Source organism: Mesocricetus auratus, unplaced genomic scaffold (genome assembly GCF_017639785.1).
Source record: "Mesocricetus auratus isolate SY011 unplaced genomic scaffold, BCM_Maur_2.0 Super-Scaffold_100009, whole genome shotgun sequence".
Taxonomy (NCBI): domain Eukaryota; kingdom Metazoa; phylum Chordata; class Mammalia; order Rodentia; family Cricetidae; genus Mesocricetus; species Mesocricetus auratus.
Window position 1 is genome coordinate 23,434,775 of NW_024429193.1, and position 25,750 is coordinate 23,460,524.

The window sequence follows — 25,750 nt, forward strand, 5'->3', positions numbered from 1 at the left end:
AGGATCTATCTACTTTGAAACCTTGATACCTATGCACTGAGAATCTGGATCCCCAGAGTAAGCATCGGCCTGTGTTACTGTACCAAATCAATTTAGTAAAGCAATTTCTAGAATGTTCTGTGAAGAGAAGCAGCCAAGAAGTGAAATCTTGTGTCAGATGGTGGTGGTGCACGCCTTTAATCCCAGCATTCCGGAGGCAGAGACAGGCAGATCTCTGTGAATTTGAGGCCAGCCTGGGCTACAGAGTGAGTTCCAGGACAGCCTCCAAAGCTACAAAGAAACCCTGTCTTCAAAACCAACCAAACAAAGAAAAGTGAAACCTTAGTGGAGACAGATGGGGAAGGTGTGTCAGGTCTGGGTCTGCAGTAAATACCCTTCCTTGCCTGATAAGTGTTGTCACCTCAGGGGAGGTGGCTCTGTGTGGATAAAGCCCTTGCCATGCAAACGTGGGAATGAAGTTCAGGTCCCTGTGCCCAGGTAAATGCAGGAAGGTGTGTCAGTGCTGGGGACCAGAAACAGAGGATCCCCAAAGCAAGCTGAGATTGGTAAGCTCCGGGTTCAGCAAGAGACCTGCCTTAATAAAGTGGACAGCAATGGAGGAAAGGCATCTGGGACAGAAGCTACATTCCTTAGATCTAGATTTATAAACAAGGTGTTAAGAGAAAAGCAAACACCGGGATGATGAATAATACAAGCTATTGGCACATAAGTAAAGAGACCACCCATTTCAGGCAGAGAGAAAGCTTTCAGGACAAAGCTATGACATATAAAAAGAGTTGGCTCATGCTTGGTTGACTCTAAAACAGCCACAACTAGATGTTTTCCTTGTGGCTTTGATGAACATAGCATGTCTTTCTAGTCACAATAAATTTGATTTTTTTTTCAGGGAGAAGAAAAAAATATAATGAGGTTCAAATTATTCACCTGGCTCTAAACTCTTCTGCAAATCTCATTATCATATATTATAATTCAAATCTTTCTTTTTAATTTATATTAGATTTACTCTATTTTATGTGTGAGTGTTTTACCTGCGTGTATGCACGCGCACCACCTGCATGCTTACTGCCTGGAGAGGTAAGAATTGGGTATTGGATCTCCTGGAAATGAAGTTACAGATGGTTGTGAGCCACCATGTGGGTGCTGGAATTCAAACCCAGGTCCTCTGCAAGAGCAAAGAGTGCTCTCAACTGCTGAGCCATCTCTCCACCCCCTGGTTAGCACATCCCAAAGGCAGACAGTTTTCACCAATCAAGAATAATGTTTAAGAGTCATCATGTGGTTTTGATAATTACCTTAAGTGTTTAAAGGTTTGGTCCCCAATTTGATACTAGACAGCTGTTAGAAACTTTAAGCTATAAGGACTATAAAGGTTTTAGTATCATTGGAGGGTATTCCCTCAAAGAGGGCCGTGGAACCCCTAACTTTCACTTCCTGATCTTGAGGTAGGCACATCAATTTGGTGAGTTCCAGCCATGATGGGCTACCAGCCAGTCATAGACTAAAACCTTCAATACTTACAACCAAAAAAAAAAAAAAAACTTTTCTCTTCCTAAGGTTTTTGTCCTTGGTATTTGCTGGTGATGAAAAACTAATTTAAAAAAATAGCACAAACAAGCAGGTAGTCATTGCTATAGCAGAGATGCTATGGGAGAAACTACTGAACCAGGCAGGTTACAGAAAGAGTTTGGGAATGTTTGGGGGAATAGGCTAGGGGGAAAAACCCTAGTAAGCAGCAAGCAGAGTTTAATGGGAAATTCTGGTAGGAACTCAGAAATCAAAATGCTGATAGGAACACAGAAAGTAAAGGCCAGACTGATGAGGATTCAGTGGGAAGTGAGAGTTCTGTTTGGAATTAGCAGTGTTATGGCAAAGAATCTGGATGCACATTGTCTACACTCGAGACTTCATGAGAGACAGGCTAGCTTGTCTAGCAGGGGAACTCTAGGCAGCACACCATTTAGACCATGACAATGGCATCTCTCAATGCTTAGGCCAGGCATACAGAGCCAGAACTTTGAGAAGCAGAGAAGTAAGGTTTTAAAATAACCGAAACTTGACCAGAAAAGGCATGCTCAATCTTAACGATGTACGGGGAGCGGAAGACAAGCCAAATTCACTCTGCTGGGATAATACAGAAGAGGTTCCACCCATCACCGGCTCAGTGATAGAGAAATACAAATTGTGTTCAAAGACTTTGAAGGCAAGAGTCTTCCGAGAAGGGACTCCCGGGATGCTCCGCTTACCCATGGCTGCCTAAGGCAGTAGGGCATTCAGAAACCAATGCACCTGGACTCCAGTGGTCCAAGAATGAATTGGGACAGCAGCAAACCTTGACATCTCCCATGTGATGCTGGTTTGGCAGGCAGGCAGGCAGGCAACATGCAAACATTACAGGAGCATAGAGGCTGCTAGTGCAGGTCTCAAAGAAAACTGAGGGGAGACCAAGGTGTGATGGAAGGCCAGAGGCCCTGAAAGCAGCCCCCCTTCCCCCACAGGGTCACACGTGGAGTCATGAGTGTGATGCTGAAGCTGCAGTGAAGACCCTGGGAATTAGAATCAGCCAGGCTCTCAGGAAGGCGGGACTCAGGGTCTTGGTAGCAAACATCCAGGCAGAGGGCCTGGAAGCTGCATGCTTTAGCGTGTCACATCTACCCTGCTGGATGTATATCTTCTTCTCTAGCTTTGCATCTTAGGGTTAACTCTTAGATCCATTTTGGTTAATCTTATGTGGTGGGAAGTAGGAGTCCACATTTACTCTTTTGCATTTGAGTATCTACCTGTTCCAAAATCATCTACTGAAAATTCTATCCTTCTCACTACTTTATGGTCTTGTGAATGAAACTAGAACACACTATAGAGGGTCCTCAAAATTTTAAAATAGAGCTTCACTATAGTCTAACAGATACACTAGTAGGTTTAGATTCCAAAGAAATGATATTAGTTTATCAAAAAGTACCTACATTCTTGAGTGGTGGTGACACACGCCTTTAATCCCAGCACTTGGGAGGCAGAGGTAGGTGGATCTCTGTGAGTTCAAGGCCAGCCTGGTCTACAGAGTGAGTTCCAGGAGAGGCTCCAAAGCTACTCAGAGGAACTCTGTCTTGAAAAAACAAAACAAAAACCAAACAAGCAAAATCAAGATGCAGAGAGTGATGATGAATGCTTGTACTAGCCTCACTCTCCATTTGGACAGCCTAGGATTCCAGCCTGGGAAACAGCATCACCCACAGGACATGGCTTCCCACCTCCATGAGCCCAATCAAGATAACTTCCCCACAAGAGAGCCCAGAGGTCCATATCCCGGATGCTTCTGGATCTCATAAAGTTGACAATGGAGATTAATGATCACAGTGTTTATATATATCTTGCTGGTTACTAGAAACATAGGCAATTTTATATGTCAATTGGAAGTAAACAAAAACTTAATTTTAAGAATTCAATTGCCGGGCGGTGGTGGTGCACGCCTTTAATCCCAGCACTCGGGAGGCAGAGGCAGGCGGATCTCTGTGAGTTCGAGGCCAGGCTGGACCAATAGCCTCCGAAACAATACAGAGAAACCCTGTCTCGTAAAAACCAAAAAAAAAAAAAAAAATCAATTAACCATAGAGAGCACATTTATTTCTATGTGTACCATACTCTCTTGATTCAGTAGCTTTACAGTACGTTTTAATATTGTAAGTATAAACTCTCCAACTCTCTTCTTTTTCAAAACTGTGTTGATTATTCCGGATATCTTATATTTCTAGACGTATTGTGGAATCTGCCTGCCCATTTCTCAAAAAAAGAAAGAGAGAGAGAGAGAGAGAGAGAGAGAGAGAGAGAGAAAGGTAATAGAAATGTTGACAGCATTGAATTAGTAGATCCATTCAGAGAGTACTGTCATTTTCACAACCAAGCCTTCTGGTTTAAGGACACTAGGAGTTGTTTTAATTATGTAATTCCTTTCCACAGGTTTTTGTGCAGCTCTTGTGCCTCTTTGTTGAACTATATTTCTAAATCCAACTAGTCCCCAGATAACAGTGGTTTGGTTTATGATTCCTCAATTTTGTAATGATGAAAACTAATGTGCACTCAGTAGAAACTGAACCTCCTATCTGAACTTTCATTTTTTATTCTTTCTGATGCTAACACTATGTGGTACCATAATCTCTTCCCATGAAGCTACAAACACATGTGGTCAAAAGGGTAACAACCGATTGATGTGTTGCAACATATTATTGTGTTGCTAGGCTACCATGCTTGGTTAGGTTAGGTGCTGTCCTAATTAGCTTAATTGTCAATGTGACGCAGCATAGACTCATCTGAAAAGAAAGCCTTGATTGAGAAAGGTGGAGATAGAAGGGGAAAGAAAAAAAGTAGCAGATTAATTTCGTTGAGGAAGCATGAAGGCAAGTGTGAAGCTGAGTGAGGGGAAGTTCAGTTCTGAGCCAAGGCTTAGCTGGCTACTAATGCCAAATGCCCAGACAAACTCAGCTCACTAAAACCCAGGAACAGATGATTCCCCGGTGCCCATCTGCCTCCAGTTGTCTCCATTAGTCTTCCCTACACTTAGATTTCAACACAAACTATTTCTGTTTGCTCACTCGACACACTCTGTGTGAGAGCTGCCTAAGTTGATATAATACAATGAGTGCGTATCCTTCTGTATTGCAGTGGACTGTTTTCATCATGGGAACAAATCACACTGCATATAGTTTTCCTACTAAAGGACACCCATGCTGTTTCTAGCTGGAGGCTGTTATGAGCAACACTACTATGAACAGTACTTTAGATGACTATTAGTAGACAAATGTATTTGCTTGGGTATGTATCTGATTTATAAGGAAACCAAGTATTTAGTTTTGACAGAAACAGACAGAAATTTTCCCAAAGTGGTTAAACAAAGCGACACTTGGTCCTACGGTGTTTTACAGTTCCAGCTGGCCTACCTTACTTCAGCAGCTGCTGGTGACCTCAATTAGAGGAATTCTGGTGGGTATGCATCATAAATGGCTTTAATTTTCATTTGCTTGGGTAAAAATGAGATTGAAGAGCTGGAGAGATGGCTCAGTGCTTAAGAGCCCTGGCTGCTCTTCTAGAGGAACCACTTTTGATTTCCCAGTATCCTCCTATCTCCATCTTTCTCCCTACATGCCCCCTCCTCCTTCTCTCCCTGTTCCTGGGAGCACTTGCCCCAGCAAGGTGGTCATCGCCAGGATAAAACCAAACAAAAATCGTGAATAAATAATAAAAATTTTAAAACCCTAGAACTGATAGGCAGGCCTTATCAGATAAAAAAGGAACAGAACAAACACACCAAAATTAGGGAGATGCCAGGACTGAGTAATCTTATATACTGTTTCATTGAAATTTGTTTAAATGATAGGAAGGAAGGGAGAGGGAAGGAAGGAAGATAGATAAATTCTTTCTCTGGTTTATCCTTTGTACTCTTACTCATTCTCACAGTCTGTTATTAGTCACCCATAAGACTCAGAGGAACAGGACAGGTGCCAAGGCACTTTTCGAGACATTATTAGTTGACCAAACTTTGTAGCTATCAAAAGAGTTTGAACTGAGAAGGCTTGGCTGCAAGCTTCTTCATAAACATGGAGCGCCTCCCCTGGCTTTGTCGCCTAGTCCTGTGCCTCTTCAACTCTCCCAATATTCCAAAGTCCCCTCTCATTCTCCCTTCTTCTCTGGTCATATATAACTGCCCCAAATGACCCCACACCCGGGCATGCTTTATCTCTGACTCACAGCTTCCACTTTTGAAGAGCGCCTAACTGAACGGCAGGGCATGCCACACCCACTACCACCTACACCGGGAGGCTCGGTCAGTCTTCAGCAACCCCTTAGCTCACAGCCCCCTCTACTGCCTTCATTTGTCCCTAGCATATTTGTTGGGCATCTGGTGACAGTCAGATAATGAGAAACTGACTCAGTTAGGGCACCTGCTACCTTCCTGTGCCACAGACAACTGGGGTTGCAAAACTCGGAGGGGAAAGAGAAATGTTGTACTGTAGGCCCACGCGTGAATTAAATGTGACTTATTTGGTAAGCAACAGACAGGACAGAAGACATGGGCCAGACCAACTACACATAATGAATTGTAAATGCTCAGTCTGCCTTTCCCCCTTTCTTGTAGTGCTTTTGTTTTTGAATATTAAAAAAAAAATTCAAAAGCCAGTAGTTTTAGTGAAATATAATTTATCAACATTTTCTTTCATGGTGAGTGTTTTAAGCTTTAAGAACTCTTCATCTGTCTCAAAGTCATGAAGATATTGTCTTGTATTCTCTCCAAGGAGTTTATGTACTGCTTTGATATTCCAGGTTGTTTTCTCTGTCTCAGGGTCAAACCCACAACCTGGAGCATGTAAGCATGGCTCTGCTCCAAACCGTCACATTTGAATCTCAAGGCAGTGGTGAAATTAATTTGTACACATGGAGGACTTTGATTTTCCTCTAAAGCTTTCCACTTGATAGCATACTTCACTGACAACTCTATTCTTTTCCACGTGATTTGCCAGGGGGCACAGTCAGAAAGCCGGTAACTTTATCATGTGTCCCTCTAGAGAAATTCTACTATTGTCTTCATTGCTGAACCTTTATGCTAATGTTAAACTAGCAAACTTTTTTAACACACAATTTGTTGTAGAATTTCATAAGCTATTCTTGTAGGAGAAACAAAGCCAAAAATGAAATGCAGGTCTTATGGGCTATCATAACTGAATTGTGAAGAAAACAAAAGTCTTAATCAAGAGAATGCAAACCATCCAAAGCCTACACAATCTGCATGACTGCATATGTTCAGAGTAGAAGCCTGTCAACTCCACGCTGAAAATGACTTACCTGAGTAAGGTAGATAGTGTCTTTAAATTTGCGCAAGGGATCTGTCCTTTGGGGAAGTATGAAATGAAGCTGAGCCTGTTGCAACATGTCGTTGTTACCGTTTGCATGATGCTGCCGGTGAAGGGAAAAGCTGCTACTGTAAGACCAGTCCACTTTAGATGAGACCTTTCAAATAAATAAAGAAGAGTCACGGAACTTAGCGGTAAAACTACCTTTCTTATACGTTCCTGACCACCTGGAAAGCGCTCTACACGTTGGAAAAGAACTTAAGGTTTGTTCTGTGGTGTAAATTTCACACATTAAAAAAAATTCTCCTTATTACTAATAAAGGACTAACCAGGCAGGATCCACATTGGGAACAGTGATCTCCATTCACATCTAGAAGATGACATTTTAGTTATTCTCTTGAAAGCCTTGCCTAGCAAAACACAATTCTGTTTGTTAAGACATGGATTACCTGTATCTTCTTTCTGGGATAGGACCCCACACCCTCTAACATGCTAGCATTATGCTGAGCTTCTAATCCTCCTTCCTTCCAGTGCTGAGCTTACAAACCAGTGCCAGCAAACTGGCTTCACTGGTACCTCGCACTACCGTTTCCTTTATATAGGTAAATTCTGTTATTAAGTTTTTAAGAGTTGAATAATGGGCTACAATTGATATTCTGTTTAAAATGTCACAGTTTTAAATAAGAATCAAATGCTATCACAATAGTAAATGCTTTAGAATTTATTCATATTCCTTATCCAAGAACTGTCTAGGCCAGCAGTTCTCAACCTATGGGGATGTTGAATGATCTTTTCACAGGGGCTGACTAAGACCATGGAAAACACAGATATTTACATTATGATTCACAGTAGTAGCAAAATAACAGCTATGAAGTAGCAATGAAAATAATTTTATGGGTGGGGTCACATGAGGAACTGTATTTAAAGGGTCACAGCATTAGGAAGGTTGAGAACCACTGGCCTAGACTGTGGAATGAGTTCCAGGCCAGCCTGGGCAACTAGCAAAATTCTGCCTAAAAAAAAAGAATAAATAAAAATGAACAAAGGATCTGAATATGCATCTCTCAACAGAAGTTATACAAATTGCAATAAGTGCCTGAAGAACTTTTCAGAATAATCAGTCATCAAAGAAATGCAAATTTTATCTAAAACTATATTTCCACAAAAAAGTGGTTTTTAAAATGAAAAAACGTGTTGGAAAAGATGCAGAAAGGGCTGGGAGGAAAGGGAATCGGTGCAGTCACTACAGAAAGCAATGCTGAGCACTAAAGGAGTAATTTAATGATTCAGCAGCTGCACTCATGGACTTGTACCCAGTAGGTCTGAAAATGCTCATTCAAAAACAGGCACAATGCTGGGCATTGGTGGCGCACGCCTTTAATCCCAGCACTCGGGAGGCAGAGGCAGGTGGATCTCTATGAGTTTGAGGCCAGCCTGGTCTACAGAGCAAGTTCCAGGACAGGCTCCAAAGCAACACAGAGAAGCCTGAAACCTGTGGAAAAAAAAGAAAACCAGATATACCAACATGAAGAAAAAGCAGCAAGAGAGACAGAAGGCAGACATGAAGGAAGAGGCGGAAGGAGAAAAGAAAACTAGGTAACACTGATGAGGACTTGCTTACCCTGCTCTCTTCTAACACGGTTGGGTAAGTAGTTCTGAATAGCTATAAATGATTAGACTGTATACAAAGTATCAATTCGGAGACAGCGCCATGGCCCAAGGGGGAAAAGTACTTACTACCCAGCCTGACAATTAGATCCCCAGACCTCCTATGGCAAGAGAGAACCAGCATCTACAAGTTGTCCTGTGACCACACACACACAGCAAGAGTAAACACCCATAATAAACAAAGCAATAATGTTTTTATCAACCAGAGTTGTTTCAGTGCACAATTACAAGTCAAGTGTAAGATTCGCTGGGCTTCCATCTAACTTCCAAGTGTTCCTGAAGGCCCACAATTAAAAACATACTGGAAAGCTACCCAATCAAAATGGCAATCATAAGATCCTAGCTGTCCAGATGTCAAAGAAGAGTTCTTCTCTTCCATCCTCTCCCTGAGCTGTCAATTAAATAAGAAGTGGCTCTCATCTGACTGTCTGAACCCACTGTCTACTATTGTAAATCATGAGAAAATTGAGAGGCCAATGGCTTGGCTTACCTTTTCCAGAGTGCTAAAGGAAGGCCAGGATTGGTAGCCATATTCGGATACTAATCGAGCCTTGGGGAAGACCTTCCAATTCCAGCAGTCATTGAAATAGTCATAAAAATGGACGTCTCCATAATGGTTGCTGTAAGGGTTTTCCGAGACCCAGCCTTCTGCCACGGTTTGGACCCCATTGGTAGGGCTGGATGCAATAAAAGGACGGCTCTTGTCTTCCTGGACATAGAAAGAAAATGATTTTAAGTATAATATGTTGATTTGGTAAGGTATAGACACAAGCTCTTTAAAAAAAATACCATCGATTCCTAGAAATGCCAAATAGCTGAGAGGAAATTCACAGCATGGTCACCACTCTGTCAACACTGCCCTGATCATCTTTGCTATCCTTCTCCCATTACAAGTGCCCAAGATCATGCCTCCTGGCACCTCTTCGCAATGTTTTCAGCCACGTTTTGCCTCCTTGGTTACCCCGCAGACAGTGTATCGTTTCTTGGATTTCTCAGCTATGGTACAATTGACCTTTGTGTTAATATAGGACATGGACATGAGTGGTCTGAGTCTCTTGTCATGAGAGACATTTAACAACATCTCTAGCTTATAACACCTGCCAGATGGCACGAGTCCCTTCTGTTGGTATTCAGGCATCTGTACTGGTCTGTCCTTGGGGTTCTGACAGGATATGCCCACAGCTGCAACCACTAAGAGCACCACCTGTGCACATTCACTATGTTCCCTTTGAAGAAAGCCCTGCCCACTTCCCATCCTCTCTCTTTTTCTTTCTCTCCCTCTCTCTGTTCCTCTTTCTTTCACTCTCTCTCTCCATGTCTTTCCCCTCTTTCCTCTCTCCTGCTGCTCCTGTCCCTGGAGGAGAATAATTTTTAAAAAGCCCTCTGCCCAAACCCTGTTACATGGCATCTTTCTCTCTCAAACTGCTTTTCTTAAATTACAACATCTTTACTAAGTGTCTTCAGCTGTGACAAATTTTCTCTAGGGACAACATTGTTGCATTTCAGGAACTCTGGGTTAAGAACAAAAGCTATTGAGCCAAATACATTTGCTATTTAAAACTCAACTCAGAATCTTCCTGGTTTGGGACAGGTCTTAACCTTGGGAGTTTTATCTGTAAAATGAAGGAAATTCAAGACCATGATCTTAGGATGCTCATTTAGAGCAAGATGAACCACTGGGAACTAATCATAACATCTATACCTTGATAGAAACAACAGTAATTATTACATAGCATTTAAGCAAATCTGTAAACATCATCATTACCTAGAATGAAGTCATCTGTGAAGTTTGACACAAAGAATTCCAAGAGTTAGTCCCTCTTTCTAGCTCAATTTTAAAAGTGGAAAAGTAGACGTTAAGAAAGTTACCAAATGTGGGGAGCCGCCCCCACATTCTCCGTTACAAGATGGCGCTGACACCCGTTGTCAGTTGAAGTAAACAACCTTGGTGCGCATGTGCCTGCTACTTTTCTATCCCTTACTCTCTGCCTCTCCCTTGGCGTCATATGGGCTGACGAGCAGGAGCCAGTCAGGAGATGACACGTCCGAGGCGGGGACTGCTGAGCTATATAAGGGTTGGGCTTTTCGCTCCCCCGGGTCTCTGCTCTGTAAGCTTATGCTCTCCCTCTCAAGACGCATTAAAGCTGTTCTACAGAATGATCCTAAGTGTGCCGCGTCGTTCTTGCTGGCGAGACGGTAGCGCAGGACAACCAAAGGCTTCGTAGACAGAATTGTGAAGCATGGGCACTTCATCACTATACTGTTAAAAAAAAATCCCCAGCCGGGTGGTGGTGGCGGTGACGCATGCCTTTAATCCCAGCACTTGGGAGGCAGAGGCAGGCAGATCTCTGTGAGTTCGAGGCCGGGCTGGACCGACAGCCTCCAAAACAATACAGAGAAACCCTGTCTCGTAAAACCAAAAAAAAAAAAAAAAAAAATCCCCAGACATTAAAGTCAATCTCTTGCATTGATCAGATATGAAATAAGTATTCTTAATTGATGAGCCATTTCTCTAATACCCACAACACCTGTAACTCTAGGTCCAGGAAATCCAAAGCCTTCCACAGACACTGGCTATGTATGTGGTACACACATATATATGCAAGCAAACACTCATAAAATAAAAACAAATATATATACACATAAAATCATTGACTAGGCATACGTAGATGTTACCTATCACATACTGTTTTTAAAAATATATTCCTTTTTCAAATTGCTTGAGAAGATACCAAATATACAATTACAGATGAAATTGTAAAGATGGCCAAATTATTAAATTACTTAGTAAATATTAGAGTTTTTAAAACAATCTTTTGAAATGGTTACTGAAAAAAATACTACCTTCTTGTCACCACAAAAAAAAAGTCAACGTATTATTATTAACACACACTGTTCAACATGCCTAGTTCACAATAAATAGTGATGCAAAGAGAACCACCCTAGAAGAAAACCCCGAAATCCCCTGGCAACCAGAATTGCCTTATTCTCATGACCCTCACACCATGGACTGAGATGTTCATATATGATACACACCAAAATACACATCAGCACACACAAGAACATCTTTACTCACATACGCAGTTACAGACCTGGAAAGGTGGCATTCCATCACAGCATCTGTCCTAGAGACTCAGTACACAGTTGAAGATCTGTGCATGAACTCTAGAGTGTGCGATACCCTGCACTAGTAAGTACTGAGTATGTGTAGAGAATCCCAAAGATAGTTTATATTCCAAGAAACCCACACACAACCCATGTATAGGTTCCTATGCTAGCGCATTATAATGGAATGCTCTGACCTCAAGTGATGCCCCAACCACTGCCTTAAAAGAGCCATGTAATCTACTACACCAATATTGAGACCTACGCGTTTTAAGAACACCCTCGTAAATTCTACTGTGCCAAAAGCATGACTTACTTGTAAGACAATCTCTCTGATGTTCTTCACGTAGAGGGTCACGTAGTCTTCAGTGTAGGTTTTCAAGTAACTGGGACTTACATGAAACCAGTTGTTACTCAGTGCCACTTCATTCTCATTATTGCCACTCCAGATAATGATGGAGGGGTGAGACTTGAGTCTCCTGATCTGAAATTTAAGGAAGCATAAAAGAATGTCCCCATCCCTAACACAGAAGAACTCAAAGCTATAATGAGTGCAATCACTGCGTTTCCACATAGAAATTCTTGCCTACCTTATAATTCACAAAATGGGTACTCGTGCACTATGGACAGGCAATTTTAATAGTTCTCTGAAAGACCGGGGGAGGAAACGCAATCATTTAAGTACTTTCTACTAAAACATGAAGACCTGAGTGTTACCAGATATTTGATTACACTGTGTCAAGATATGTCACTGTGATCGGTTTCATAAAAAGCTAAACGGCCAATAGCTAGGTAGGAGGTATAGGTGGGACTTCTGGACAGAGAGAGTTTGGGGAAGTATAAAGGGGGAGTCACCAGCCAGACACAGAGGAAGCATGCAGGAGGAGAGGTAAAAGCTATGAGCCACGTGGCAGCACGTAGATGAATAGAAATGGGTTCATTTAAGTTATAAGGGCTAGTGAGAAACAAGCCTAAGCTAAGGACGAGCTTTCATAATTAATAAGAAGTCTCTGTGTTGTTATTTGGGAGCTGGCTGGTGGGACAGAGAAAGACGCTTTACACCTGAGTTCCATCCCCAGCACCCATGTTGAAAACCGAGCAGGGTGGGGCACATTCATAATTGTGGTGTTGAGGGAGCAGAGACAGGAGAATCCCAGGACTCACTGGCCGGCCAGCCTATCCTAATTGATGATTCTCAGGTCCCAGTGAAGTAAACAAACAAACAAACAAACACATAGACACATAAAATCACTGAGTAGGCATATGTAGAATGCAAAACAATTCATGGATTCAAGAGCCATATTAAATCTTTGTCCCGAGCTGGAGTGGTAGTCATTTGCTGAGGAAAATGACAGGAGCAGCAGGATCAGGGAAGTGATGGGTGGGTGGTTTGGTCATGTTACCCTGAGCCGCCCATCAAACCTCTGATCACACCACCACACCGGAAGACCTGGCATAAACCTGGGAGTTGTCGGCAAGTAGATGTTACATCTCCATGACACCGGTGAACCACTCAGGAAATCAATTACCAGACTGCAATTTTCCACAGGATTTAGCAGAAAGCAACAAAAAGAAATGAGGGATTTAACAAAAGGAAAAACTAAGATGCATATGTTTTCTCTCCCTGGGGGTGTAATAATATCCTACCTGGTAAACAACCTCGGCTCTCACTGACTTCATGAAACTCTGCTCAGTTGGATAAAGGGCACAGGCAAACATGAAGTCCTGCCATACCTATGGATCAAAAGAACAGGCAGCGTCATCCCACAGAAAGCTTGACTTCATTCTCACGGGGGGGGGCAAGTTCTGCAAATGTGCCCACCTGAGAATCTCTTTACAGTGTGCCCACGTGCTGAAGGACTTTCCAGCATTGCACGAAATTGTTTAGAAACCCGAGAGAACGCTAACTGAGCAGGAAAGATGAGGAAGGAAGGAGGAGTCAGGGAATAACAGGAGAGCTGGGGAAATGAAGCCTTAGGCTCCTCCTCATGTCCTTACTCGTCCTCATTTCACCAGGCATTGAGTGACGAGAAATACTCCAGACTGTTAACATTAGAGTTTGTTTAGAAAGGATTTAACTTTTCTTGCAGACAGAAAGATTTAATAATGAGACCGTGTGGCAGCCTGGCCTGGGTGGAGCGGCTAATCAAAGCAAAGCCCCAAGCAGCCTGCCTTCCTGCCATCCACAAACGGTGAACTTTCGGGCAAGGTAAACACCCTCTTCCTGGGTCAGTTTTACACTCTGTAAATGGGACAGACAGGAGTAACTGTGTCATGACGGCGTAAAAAAGTAATAAATAAAAATGAGAAAAGTATTTTTGGTTGTGAGCCTAGCCTTTAACGGCTGGGCTAACCCTCCAGCCCAGTAACCCACAGAAACTGCTGATCTGAACAAGGCGGAGGTCATGAACCCCAGACTGGTGGCTGAGAGGCCAGCAAGGGACTGATCCAGACCTCCTGAATGTGGGTGTCAGTGAGGAGGCCTCGGCAATCTATGGGGCCTGGGGTAATAGATATGTATTTATCCCTGGCTTACAAATGAACTTAAGGAGCCTATTCCACATGGAGGGATGCTCTCTCATCCTGAACACATCGGGGAGGGCCAAGGCCCTGCCCCAGATGATATGACAGACTTGGGCCTCATCCTCCTGGGGAGCAAAGTGGGGACTGGGGGAAGTTGGTGGGGGCAGGGGAGGAGGGAAGGGGAGGGTGAGGGAGCTGGAATTGATATGTGAAGCAAGCTTATTTCTAATTTAAATAAAAAAATAATAAAATGAGAAAAACCGCACTGAGAAAGATGCCTGCCATGCACTGAACAATGTGGCTGCCGTCAGGACGATGCCACAGCCTGTCATTGTCCCTGTGATCCCAACTCCCCTCTGGCACTCTGTGTATCTGACAACTGCATTTCCAGAACTGAAAATGTATGCAATTGGCCCTCAATAACCAAAGATTCAACTATGGGTCAAAAAATATACAAAATATCTGATTCTTTCACCTAGCCTCCAAGGGCACCAAGCATGCACGTGGCACACACCACACACACACACACACACACACACACACTTCAAATATACAGTGTGTGTGTGGGTAATGTATCATGTTATACACATGGAAGAATGTGTGTAGTTTTGTGTGAACATTCCATTTCTTTATGTGACAGGGCTGAGTATCTAGGAAATGCATGCCCACAGGGCTCCTGGCCAGTTCTTCAGAGATAATGAGGGATGGAGGCATCTTAAGCTTAGTCCTCCTCATAGCAAAATTTGCATACTAAGAACATCTTTTCTTTGATTAATTTTAATATTTTTGTTTCTCTCTAGAGTTCATCAGAGCTCTTTATGCTATTTGATATCTTATTTTATTATGTATAACTACATATCACAAGAAAAGTTATGAAGGAAGTGGAGATAGATATTTTATTAGGTACAACTCATATATAATAGCTTTTATTTTTAACAGTAGAAAAATTCTGATATTTGTTAACAACTGCAGTTCATTTATCCCTTGTCCAAAATTCATAAAAAAGTGAATATGGATAAATAGGAACCCACAGATAAGGAACATGATTCCCTGCTCTAAGCGAGGTACTAAGGGGCAATAATAGCAACTCAGCATCAACTCAGAACATCAGAGTGAGGGGTCAGCCTCCTACAGATGCATCAAGATGGTATCACATACTCACCATTATTCCAAGTTTATTGCAGAGTTCATAGAATTCATCCTGCTCATAAACACCTCCTCCCCACACGCGCAGTGTGTTCATGTTGGCATCCACAACAGACTGCAAAAGGAGCCGCAACCTGAGAAGGAACAAAATATTTCACCAATGTTTAGGGAAAAAGCCACCTGAAAATCAAATGACTTGTTCTAATCAATGCCAAAAAAACTGAGATAAAATAACACAGAGACTAGTTGTTGTTGGGAGATGTCATTCTGTAAATATGTGTCTGACTGGTGTCAATAAAGCACTGTTGGCCAATAGGGAAGCAAGATAGGTGGGACTAGGAGAGGTGGAGGATTCTGGGAAATGTAGTGAAGAGATGTCGCGATGTGACCCCCGAGGAGGGAACGCAAGTCTGACATTCTCAAAAAGATAAGTCCTTGTAAAATATATATTAGCAATTATGGGTCAATAATCAATTCAGAGCTAGCCAATAAGAAACCAAGCAAACAGCCAACAGCTTTATAATTAATACAGCCTAGAACCAGGTTGGTGTTACAAGTTGTAGTAACATTAAAGCCAACAAGCTGGAAAAACAAAACAAAAACTATGCATGATTCCTTCATTAGGTAAGATGTTTGTATCCTATTTCTTCCTTTTTTTTTTTTTTTTTTTTTGGTTTTACGAGACAGGGTTTCTCTGTAGGTAACCTATTTCTTACATTGTTTTTTGTTTTATATTTTGGCATGTAGGAAAATGCAGTGCAGGGCTTAGAAAGTAAAGTACTTGCCCCACAAGCATGGACCTCGATTTGACTTACACTCACGTAAGAAACAGAATGCATAGGCATGTGCCTGTGATTGCGGCTGGTTAGTGAGAGACCCTGTCTCAAAAAGTTGGATGAACAGCGATGAGTAAGAACCACCATCAACCACTAGCCTCCACACGTATGCATATTCACTGAACATATACACACAGGCATACACAAAAGAAAAAGGCAGTATACACACTCCATATACATAAATGTATATTAATTTTTAAGTTCTATTTTCAAAACCTTCAAAGAACACTTGTAGTTAGCCTCCAGATAAAGAACTTTCCAGTTTTTGGTTTGTTTTATAAGGTTTTTGTTTTGGTTTGGTTTTTTTGTTTGTTTGTTTGGTTTTTCGAGACAGGGTTTCTCTGTGGCTTTGGAGCCTGTCCTGGAACTCGCTTTGTAGACCAGGCTGGTCTCGAACTCACAGAGATCCACCTGCCTCTGCCTTCCAAGTACTGGGATTAAAGGCATGTGCCACCAACGCCCGCCTTGTTTTGTAAGTTTTACTGTGTACATGTTTAAGGTATATGGCATGGTATTGTAGGCTAGTAACAGTAACAAGGTAACTACTGAAGTGAATTAATAGAGCCATGTATTTGAATTATCTCCCTTTGGTTTTGTCCATAGGAAAATTTTGTTACCCAGAATCCTCATGTCTTCACATTGTCCTTCTGGTCCTCAGTCTTTTTCTCCAGACATACTGACTACTTTGTGTGCTCTTATATTTTTACATTTTCTCCTCCCACCAATATTTTTTTAGTTCTTTAGTGAAACAGAAAAAGGGCTGGTGAGTCTGCTGAGCGGGTAAAGTGCTCACTGCACAAGCATAAGGGCGTCAGTTCAAATTCTCAGGACCACGCAAAGCTGGGGCCTATAGCACACGGCTACAATTCCAGGGCTCCTACGGCAAGACGGAGGTGGAAACAAAATGCCTAGAAGCCCTTGGACCAGATATCCTGTCACACAGAGTGGTGAACAATGTAGTTATCCTATCTCAAGTAATATGGACAATGAGGATTGACATCCAAGGTTGTCCTCTGTGTTGGATAGTTTTGTGTCAACCTGACCCAAGCCAAATTATCAGAGAGGAGGGAGTCTCAACAAAGAAAATGCCTCCATAAGATGGGAGGCGGTAGGGCCCTGCTTGAGTTCCTGTCCTGACTCCTTCAGTGATGAACGGTGATGTGGAAGCATAAGCCAAATAAACCAGTTCCTCCCCATATTGTTGTTGGCCATGGTGCTTTACCACGGCAACAGAAACCCTGACTATGACATCCTCTCGCTTCCACAGGCATGTGGAATGCATGTGAGCCTACACATGTGCATGAACATGGGCATGTTGTGTACACACACACTTCATACACACAAAAGAAGATTTTCAAAAAACTAAAATAATGTCTTAGTATAATGAAATAAATGTAGGCTCCTATCCCTTAAGCCATACTCAACATTATGTAATGCATTCTTTGAAGGACAACAAAAGGCTGAATTTACATTTTTTGAGACTAATTAATCCAAATACCATTGCCACTTTCTTTCTCCAGAGAAAACTTATAATTGTTTTGTAAAATGGTTAGTCTTTTTTCTTTCTTTCTTTTCCTTCTTTCTTTCTCTTTTCTTTCTTTCTTTCTTTCTTTTTTTTTTTAGACAGGGTTTCTCTGTAATTTTGTAAACCAGGCTGGCCTTGAACTCGTACAGATGCACCTACCTCTGCCTCCTAAGTGCTGGGATTAAAAGAATGTGCCACCACTGCCCAGCTAAATAGTATGTCTTTAACAGTCTCAGGCTAGCTAGCTGTAAGACTGTATCTGAAGAGGGAGAAGGAATGGCTGAAAATAATCTTGTCTCTCCTGAAATTACTGTCATTCTACCATGCTGCACTAGCCTTTGGTCCTTCTGCTGGGAGTGACAGAAGCAAATGTGAGGAACTTTGAACTTTGAGCTTAGTGGCACTTCAGAAAGGAGGCGAGGGACAGGCGAAGAAGCAACACTCACAGTTCAGGAGTGACTTTATCTTGGAATGAGTCGGCTGGGATCCAGTTTGAGCCTTTCAGAAATATAGGAAGTCCATTAATTTTGAAGTAGAAACTCAGGCCCAAAGACCCGTTAATGGGCTCTTCTATAAGTTGCACTGTCCTGAAATAAACCTGCCACAGAAAGAAAGAAATATTGAATGTAAACTTAAAAGTGTAAGCAAACTGGGTCTTTAAAATGAAAGGGGGGAGCCGGGCATTGGTAGTGCACACCTTTAATCCCAGCACTTGGGAGGCAGAGGCAGGGGATCTCTGTGAGTTCAAGGCCACCCTGGTCTCCAGAGCAAGTTCCAGGACAGCCTCCAAAGCCATACAAAGAAACCCTGTCTCAAAAAACCAAAAAAAAAAAAAAAAGTGGGGGTTGGGAAGATGGCTCACAAGCATGAGGACCCAAGTTCAGATCCCTAGCATCCAGCTAAACATGGCCACACCCTCCTATAGTCCCCACTTATTACCAAAGGAAAATCTAGACAGCATTTACCTCCTTCCCTCTTCCTGGAAAGACAATGGAACTTTCCAGAGACATGTGATATATGATGACATCATCAACCATAGATAATAGGTGATGTCAGCATTTTCTGGCTGATCTACTTCTATGGTAGACATTGGAAGAATGAAAAAGTATTTTGAGTATTTTGTTGTTATTGGTGGTGATTTTTTTTGTTTGTCTGATTGGTTGGTTGGTTTTTCAAGATAGAGTTTCACTATGTAGCTCTGGCTGGTCTGGAACTCACTCTTGTAGACCAGGCTAGCCTCAAACTCACAGAGAGCCACCAACCTTATGAGTACTAGGATTAAAGGCATGCTCCACCGCTTCTGGCTGAAAAAGTGGTGTTTTTAATATACTAATTTAGGCAGGGCCTTAGTCCTTGTACTCTGGAGGTAGAGACAAACAGATCTCTGTGAGTTTGAGGCTAGCCAGAGCTACACAGTGAAAACTTGTTTCATAAAGAAATAAAAATAAAAGATTAATTTACAGACTGGGAGTGGTACTGTACACTGTAATTCCAGCATTCAGGAGGAAGATATAGGAGAAAAGAGAGTTCAATACCAGCCTGGTGAGGCCCTGTGTCAAAAAAAAAAAAAAAAAAAAAAAACAACAGAAACTCAGTTTGTTCTCTGTGGTTTTCCTGTGTACCTACTAGCTATCATTAGCCATCTGCTCTGAACTCTGTAACCTCACTGCAATTTAATACATCCTTATTTTGATCCCTAATTTCCTCCCAGAAAGCTACACAAAAACAAGAAACTAAGTTGTATTCATTAATTTGAGTCATCGTGATATCTGATAATTTAAATTTAAAATAATTTAATTATAATCAAAACTCCTTTTAGAGTTAAATATTATTTTATCTCATTGTAAAAGAATATTTATAAACTTTTTTCCTATTCTAGGGATGAGCTGCAAAAATGTGATTGGAAACCTTAAATTCTCGGGCTCTGGCCATGGCTCCACTGAAGGCTTGCCTGCCTGGTGTACAGAAAGCCCTGGATTGGATCCCTGTGTCTCATAAAGCTAGGTGTCATGGTACACAGCTACAGTTCTGGAACTTGGGAGCTGGAGGCAGTGGGGACAGAAGATAAAGGTCATCCTTATCTGTGTACCAAGTTTGAAACCAGAGAGTCCTACGAGCAACCGTTCTAAAGGAAAGAACACTTCAATTCTCAGTCTACAGCTGTGTAGCCTACACCTAAAAATGCTGAAACTTGAAACTGACAGATAGGAGAAACTGGGGGTAACTATAAATAAGAAATGGAATTTTGATGAAAGGCCTTATACCTAGTGCAAGTGTAACATCTTTTAAAGAATATTTATGGAGAATCCCTCCTGTGGGTGTTCCTTCTCAGTTTTCCTTTATAAATCTACTTTCAGTATAAATAAGTAAGTAGATAGACAAGTAGGTAGATACATATAGATAGACAGACAGACATGTTTACGACAGCTGGGAAGATGGCTCAATGGGTTATGTACTTGTCACACAATCATGCAGATCTGAACTTGGCAGTGCACCCCTGTAATCCCAACATGTGTCTATAATCCCAGTAGTAGGAAAGTAGAGACAGGAAAATCCCTGGGGCTGGCTGGCCAGGTAGGTTTGCCAAATCACTGAGCTCTAGGTTTAGTGAGAGACTGTCTGCCAAATCATTGAGCTCTACGCTTAGTGAGAGACTTTGTCTGGAAGAGATCAGTAGAGCAAGACTTCATATATATACCACACATGCACAAAATATTTTGGTATAGTTGTGTATAGTTGTATAGCCAGTTATTCATGGTATAAAGAAAAAGAAATCAAACATTTTAAACGTAGACATAGTAAGCCCTTTAAAAGTCAAGGACTGATTAACCTTTACAAGCCAGAAACCAAGAATGCATCAGTTTTCACAGTATGGACATGCTACAATAGAAGTACATATTAGCTGAGAAACAAGCAAGCGATCGGTATCACTGTACGACTAGAGGAAGAAACAATAGTGAAAGGAATATCACCATCTGCCTCTTGGCAATACACAGCAACCTAGCTAATTAAAAGACTTAGCTACAAGGGACAGAAAGGGATGGTAGGCAATCTGAAGGTACTTTGCTTTATTAACAGGTAACTTTCTGGGCATTGATAGGCCTGCTATTTTGTTGTATTCCCTTATTATCAGCTTAATACATCAAGAACAATCTACTACGTAAATAGTATTGAACTATTCGAGGCACAAGATGATTTTGGATCTTCAGGGTAACCATGTAAATTCTGTGCTAATATCTGTGCAGATGTTACAACAGCAGAGTTAGGCGACATGGCAGCTGCCTTAGTAGGAATCATGGCAGCACCTTCAAACTGCCCTGGGAGTCACTGCCTTCTTCACCTTCACCCATTAACAAGAAAGGAAATGATAATTTCACATGAGAAAACCCTTGGCAAAACAAAGAATATATTTTCATAAACCCCTGTGGTGGTTTGAGAGAATAGCCACCATAGACTCATATTTGAAAGATTGATCCCTAGTTGGTGGAACTGCTTGGGAAGGATTGGGAGGTGTGGCCTTGTTGGAGGAGGTGTGTCACTGGGGGTGAGCTTTCAAATTTCAAAAGACTACATTCTGGGCATTGGTGGCACACACCTTTAATCCCAGCACTCAGGAGGCACTGGCAGGAGGATCTCTGTGAGTTTAAGACCAGCCTGGTCTACAGAGCGGGTTCCAGGACAGGCTCCAAAACAACACAAAGAAACCCTGTCTCGAAAAACCAAAAAAAAAAAAAAAAAAAAAAAAAAGTCCACAGCAGGTCCAGTCTCTCTCCCTTGCCTCTAACTTTCAGGTAACCTGTAAGTTCCCAGGTACTGCTCCAGTGCTGTGACAGCCTGCATGCTGCCCCTGACCATGATGGCCATGGACTAACCTTTGAAACGGTACGCAAGCCCCATTAAATGCTTTCTTTTATAAGTTGCATTGTCATGATGTCTCATCCCAGCAACAGAAAAGTACTGAGTACATATCATTTCAATATTCATAAGACAAAATAGAAAACACCCGTAGAGCACCATGTTGACAATGTTCTGAGGGAGGAGCAGCTAAGCCAACCATTTGAGCAGTGAGCTGAGTCAGCCATCTTTCTCAGACGTACTATGTTTATTTAAGTGAACCCTTGACCAACAACCAGTTATTCAGACTTGAGGACATTTTTCTTGAAAGTGAATGAAGTATGCACTGTCAGTATCTGAGGCCAATAGCAAAATTCAAGACAAGTAAAAACAAGGCTTAAGACAACGTATGTCTACCACACTGAGAGCACCCAGTACTTAACAGACACCTCAGATGACATCCGTGGAGGCACCAGGGATGTGAATGTGGTACCACAGCTTGAAATGTGCCAACACTGGGGAGATTCATAACCCTCAGGAAAGCAGAAGTTTTCAGACAGCCCATGCCGTGTATTACAGTATCGCATGAGGGTGACTCCAGGCTTCTAAAGAATGCATTGAAATGGCCTGAATTCGCAGGCCAACTAACTAAGAAATGAACTCTTGTTGGTTTTCCTTTTCAAATACCTGTCTTCTAAATTTTTAATTATGTGTATGGTATGTGTCTATGGGCAGAGAGGTATCTGGAAGTGAGTACAAGTGCTCAAAGAGGGCAGATGAGATCATCAGATCCCCTGGAGCCATTTGTAGGGTGCTGGAAACCAAACCAGGGTGGGTCCCATCTCCCATCCTCAGAAACCAGAACTCATGAAACCTTAGTGTAATGTGAAGACTACCTACGAGCACCTGAAAACACTATTAAATCCTCTCTCTTTCCAGATGAATATGAATAACGATGCATAGTATCTTTGTGAGGTCACTGCAAACTGATTGTCTTGTCTGCAGATGCAGTAAGAACCTCATTCTCCTCATTAAAATATTAAAGAGATTTGCAAGCATGAAAAACAATGTTATTATCACCCTCAATTTTTTTATTTCCTAACTATATTTTTTCTCAAAAGGAGTCAATGTACTACCATATCATGGACTTCTGATGGTGACTTCAAGGGAATAAGCCAATATTTCATTCTCAATTTCAATATGTACCATGCTAAGTATGAGTACCTATGGCCCACAGAAAGATAAGTGTAGCATAATGTTTATTTTTTAAGTATAAAGTAGTTCTGTGTAGAAAATAAATTTGAGAATCACTAAATATGGGAGAAAGAAGTTACTTCTTACTGTCTATGAATGTTACAAATAGGATTAACTATAAAACACAAATCCTTTTGATGTTTTCCTGGGAGAAAGCATCGCTCCCCATCCCCCAACCCCTGCATCCCAACTGTGCAGTAAGAATGGAAGGCAGCTTCAAAGTAGCCAAGAGTCACCTTTCTTCCTGCACTCTGACTTCTTAGAGGCCAGAGCACCTAGGGTGAGTGTCCTCTGTGCCCTTCTCTACCTCAACAGGTAGCATAAAAGCCTTCTACAATAGGTGTTTTACTTCCCAGAACACAATGGCCTTGGAAAATGGCTATTGAAAAATATCCCTGAGCAATAAACACTTGCATCCAGAGTTGTCTGCTGATGAGACAAAAAAAAAATTTTAAATAGCCCGACAAAGTAAAGTGCTAGCTAAATATTAAATTATCTTGAAGACACCAAAAGTCAAGCAGTTTGAATTTTAAAATGCTTTTTAAAGATCTATTTCATTTGTATTTCTAGGGGTGAGGGCATTGTGTGAGTTCCAGCAAAGGCCAGAAGAGGGCGTCTCATCACCCTGAACTGGAATTGCAGGGGCTTGAGAGCTGTGTGGCAACTGGGAACTAAATCCAGGTCCTCCGGAAAAGCAGCAGGCACTCAACCAATCAGCATCTCTCCAAGCAGCGATTTAAAAATACTTAGCATTCAGATTTTTCTGTCTGCTCTTGATGGTTCTATGCACTCGTCTCTTGATCAGTTTTTTGGCTTCTTCATAAAAATTGTTTTTAACTTACTGTTTTGTCTTTACAGGTGAGGGCTCATAAAACCCCAAGGCAGCCTTGACCTCACTATGTAGTCAAGGCCGGGCTTGGTTTCTTCTTGATCCTCCTGCCTCAGCTTTCAACGTGCTGGGATTACAGGTATGTCCCATCATGCCAGGCATGGTTTTATTTTTAAGATAGCAGAGCTACCTTCCAGAGTGCAGAAGAGCTCAATGCATTCTTCCAGATGGAGCTCTGGATACTGTAACCAAAGGCCACATGAGGTTGCGGCGATAAGTAAATAAATACCACACTCCTCAATTCCTCTCTCTTGGTGATCAGACAACGGTGATTCACAGGCTCAGAGCCACGTCTTGGCTGTGTGTAATCAGATACATACGAAGCTGTCCATAATTTTCTTCTTGACAACAACACTGTTTCTAAACTTTGGCAAGCCTTGTGCTGTCTAAACTCATTTCAGATTAACTGCTATGCACGTTAGAAGTAAAGACCATGCTATTTGCACTAAAAACGATCACTCATACAAAAGTGAGAAAAAACACAAACGGCTCCGGCCTGTAGAAATGACAGGTGGCCTCTCTTCACTGCACCCTCTCTATCAGCACAAACAGAAGTGGCCAGGCTGGCAACTGCACAGCTCAGAGTTACCTGATCACTTTCTTGCCGGATGTGTACCCTGTGTATCAGACACCAAGCAACCATTTTGAACACCTGTCTTTTCTGTGTGATAAAGCTGGGTTTGATTGTAATACTAAAATGGCATAAATCACGGCCAAAATGAAATGCAGATACTAACAATATTTTCTCACTGGCCTTTGTTTGAATAATTGTACCATTTTGATTTGTTTAGGGTGAACCAAGATGCCTAATTAGGTTTACTTACAGGGCATAAGTGACGGCTATCTCCAGGAGCATGGACAACTTGCCAGTGGATACACCACCAAAGAAAATGTCTCCCTGCCTCCAAAATCATCTCCCACAGGTTCTCTGGGAAGAGTGAGGCTTTGTGAACCCTCCTCCCCAGCTAGTGTTATTTAAGGGAGATAAAAATTAGAGTTTGAATAAAGAAGTATTAGGCTCATATTAGAATCATGTTATTGTTTTCATAAAACACATTAGTTTGTTGCAGTAGTGAATAATATTGGAAATATTGACATTTAATTTCTAAACCTCTATTGACAACTGTCTGCAAATTGATTGCATTACTTATTATTATTATTATTATTAGATTTTTAAGACATTTCTCTGTATAGCCTTGGGTGTCCTAGAACTAGCTCTATAGACCAGGTTGGCCTTGAATTCACAGAGGCCCACCTGCCTCTGCCTCCTGAGTCCTGGGAATATTGATTATTTTTTTGTTCCTGTGATCAAAATAACTGAAAGAAACTAGAAGGCAGTGATTCTCAACCTGTGAGTGGCCACCCCTTGGGGGATTGAATGGCCCTTTCACAGGGGAGCATATCAGATATCCTGCATATCAGATGTTTATATGATTATCACAGTAGCAAAATTAGTTATGAAATAGCAACGAAAACAATTTTATGTTTGGGGGTCACCATAGCATGAAGCACCAACTGTATTAAAGGGTCACTTTTCTGGTGGAAGGTCTACCCCAGTCCCTGACATCCATATACCCAAAGAATCTGGAATGTTCTAGAAGTTCCACCTCAATACCTCTCCCCCACCTCTCTCTCCTCTCTCCTCTCCCCCCTTCTCTCCTCTCTCTCTCTCTCTCTCTCTCTCAAACTGGGCTTCTTGCTCAGGGCTGCTCAAGACCATTCACACAGGGTATTTAAACTGCCCCCTAGAGAACAAACACATGGTTTTTCCGTCTCTCTTCCCTGTGTCCTCGGGGCGGGGGGGGGGGGGGGGGGACCATCTGGGAGTGTTTTACCCATTAAACGTAGGCTTTTTTCTAACTCAGTTTGATTTGGATTGCTGTGCGGGTGGAGAGGCAGAAACGTCTCAGCTGAAGTGTTGGGAAGGTTGAGAACCACTGACTGAGAGAGGATGTAGTAATTCCTTTTCTGCTGCTGTGGTCAAGCACTATGCCAAGGCAACTTACAACTTACAGGAGTCTCTTTGTGCTCACAGACCTAGAGAGGAGCATCCATGATGGTGGAGCAGAGACGGAGGAGGGGGAAGGGGAGGGGAGGAAAGGGGGCAGAGCATGGAGGCGGAGCAGATGCGCGG

The 25,750-nt window shown here is 42.1% G+C and overlaps 1 protein-coding gene and 2 long non-coding RNA genes across 6 annotated transcripts in view; 2 read left to right on the forward strand and 1 right to left on the reverse strand.

The window, feature by feature from the left end:
• The window catches only part of LOC121142320, a 38,881-nt gene extending 17,555 nt beyond the window's left edge, over positions 1 to 21,326 (forward strand). The window contains exons 3-4 of the long non-coding RNA XR_005879305.1: positions 13,700 to 13,818; positions 19,519 to 21,326. This is a non-coding gene — a long non-coding RNA (uncharacterized LOC121142320). The remainder of the gene's footprint in view (positions 1 to 13,699; positions 13,819 to 19,518) is intronic.
• Manba (mannosidase beta) overlaps positions 1 to 25,750 on the reverse strand; it is a 72,981-nt gene that overhangs the window by 10,240 nt on the left and 36,991 nt on the right. For all 4 annotated transcript variants that reach the window (XM_040751752.1, XM_040751751.1, XM_040751750.1 and 1 more), the window contains exons 8-13: positions 18,086 to 18,237; positions 15,295 to 15,412; positions 13,257 to 13,343; positions 11,926 to 12,093; positions 8,995 to 9,213; positions 6,829 to 6,993 (exon numbers count right to left, since the gene is read on the reverse strand). In XM_040751752.1, the coding sequence (XP_040607686.1) occupies positions 6,829 to 6,993; positions 8,995 to 9,213; positions 11,926 to 12,093; positions 13,257 to 13,343; positions 15,295 to 15,412; positions 18,086 to 18,237 (909 nt within the window). The remainder of the gene's footprint in view (positions 1 to 6,828; positions 6,994 to 8,994; positions 9,214 to 11,925; positions 12,094 to 13,256; positions 13,344 to 15,294; positions 15,413 to 18,085; positions 18,238 to 25,750) is intronic.
• On the forward strand, positions 21,343 to 24,638 carry LOC121142321. The gene is made up of 2 exons (XR_005879306.1): positions 21,343 to 23,695; positions 24,408 to 24,638. It is a non-coding gene; the product is annotated as an uncharacterized LOC121142321 (long non-coding RNA).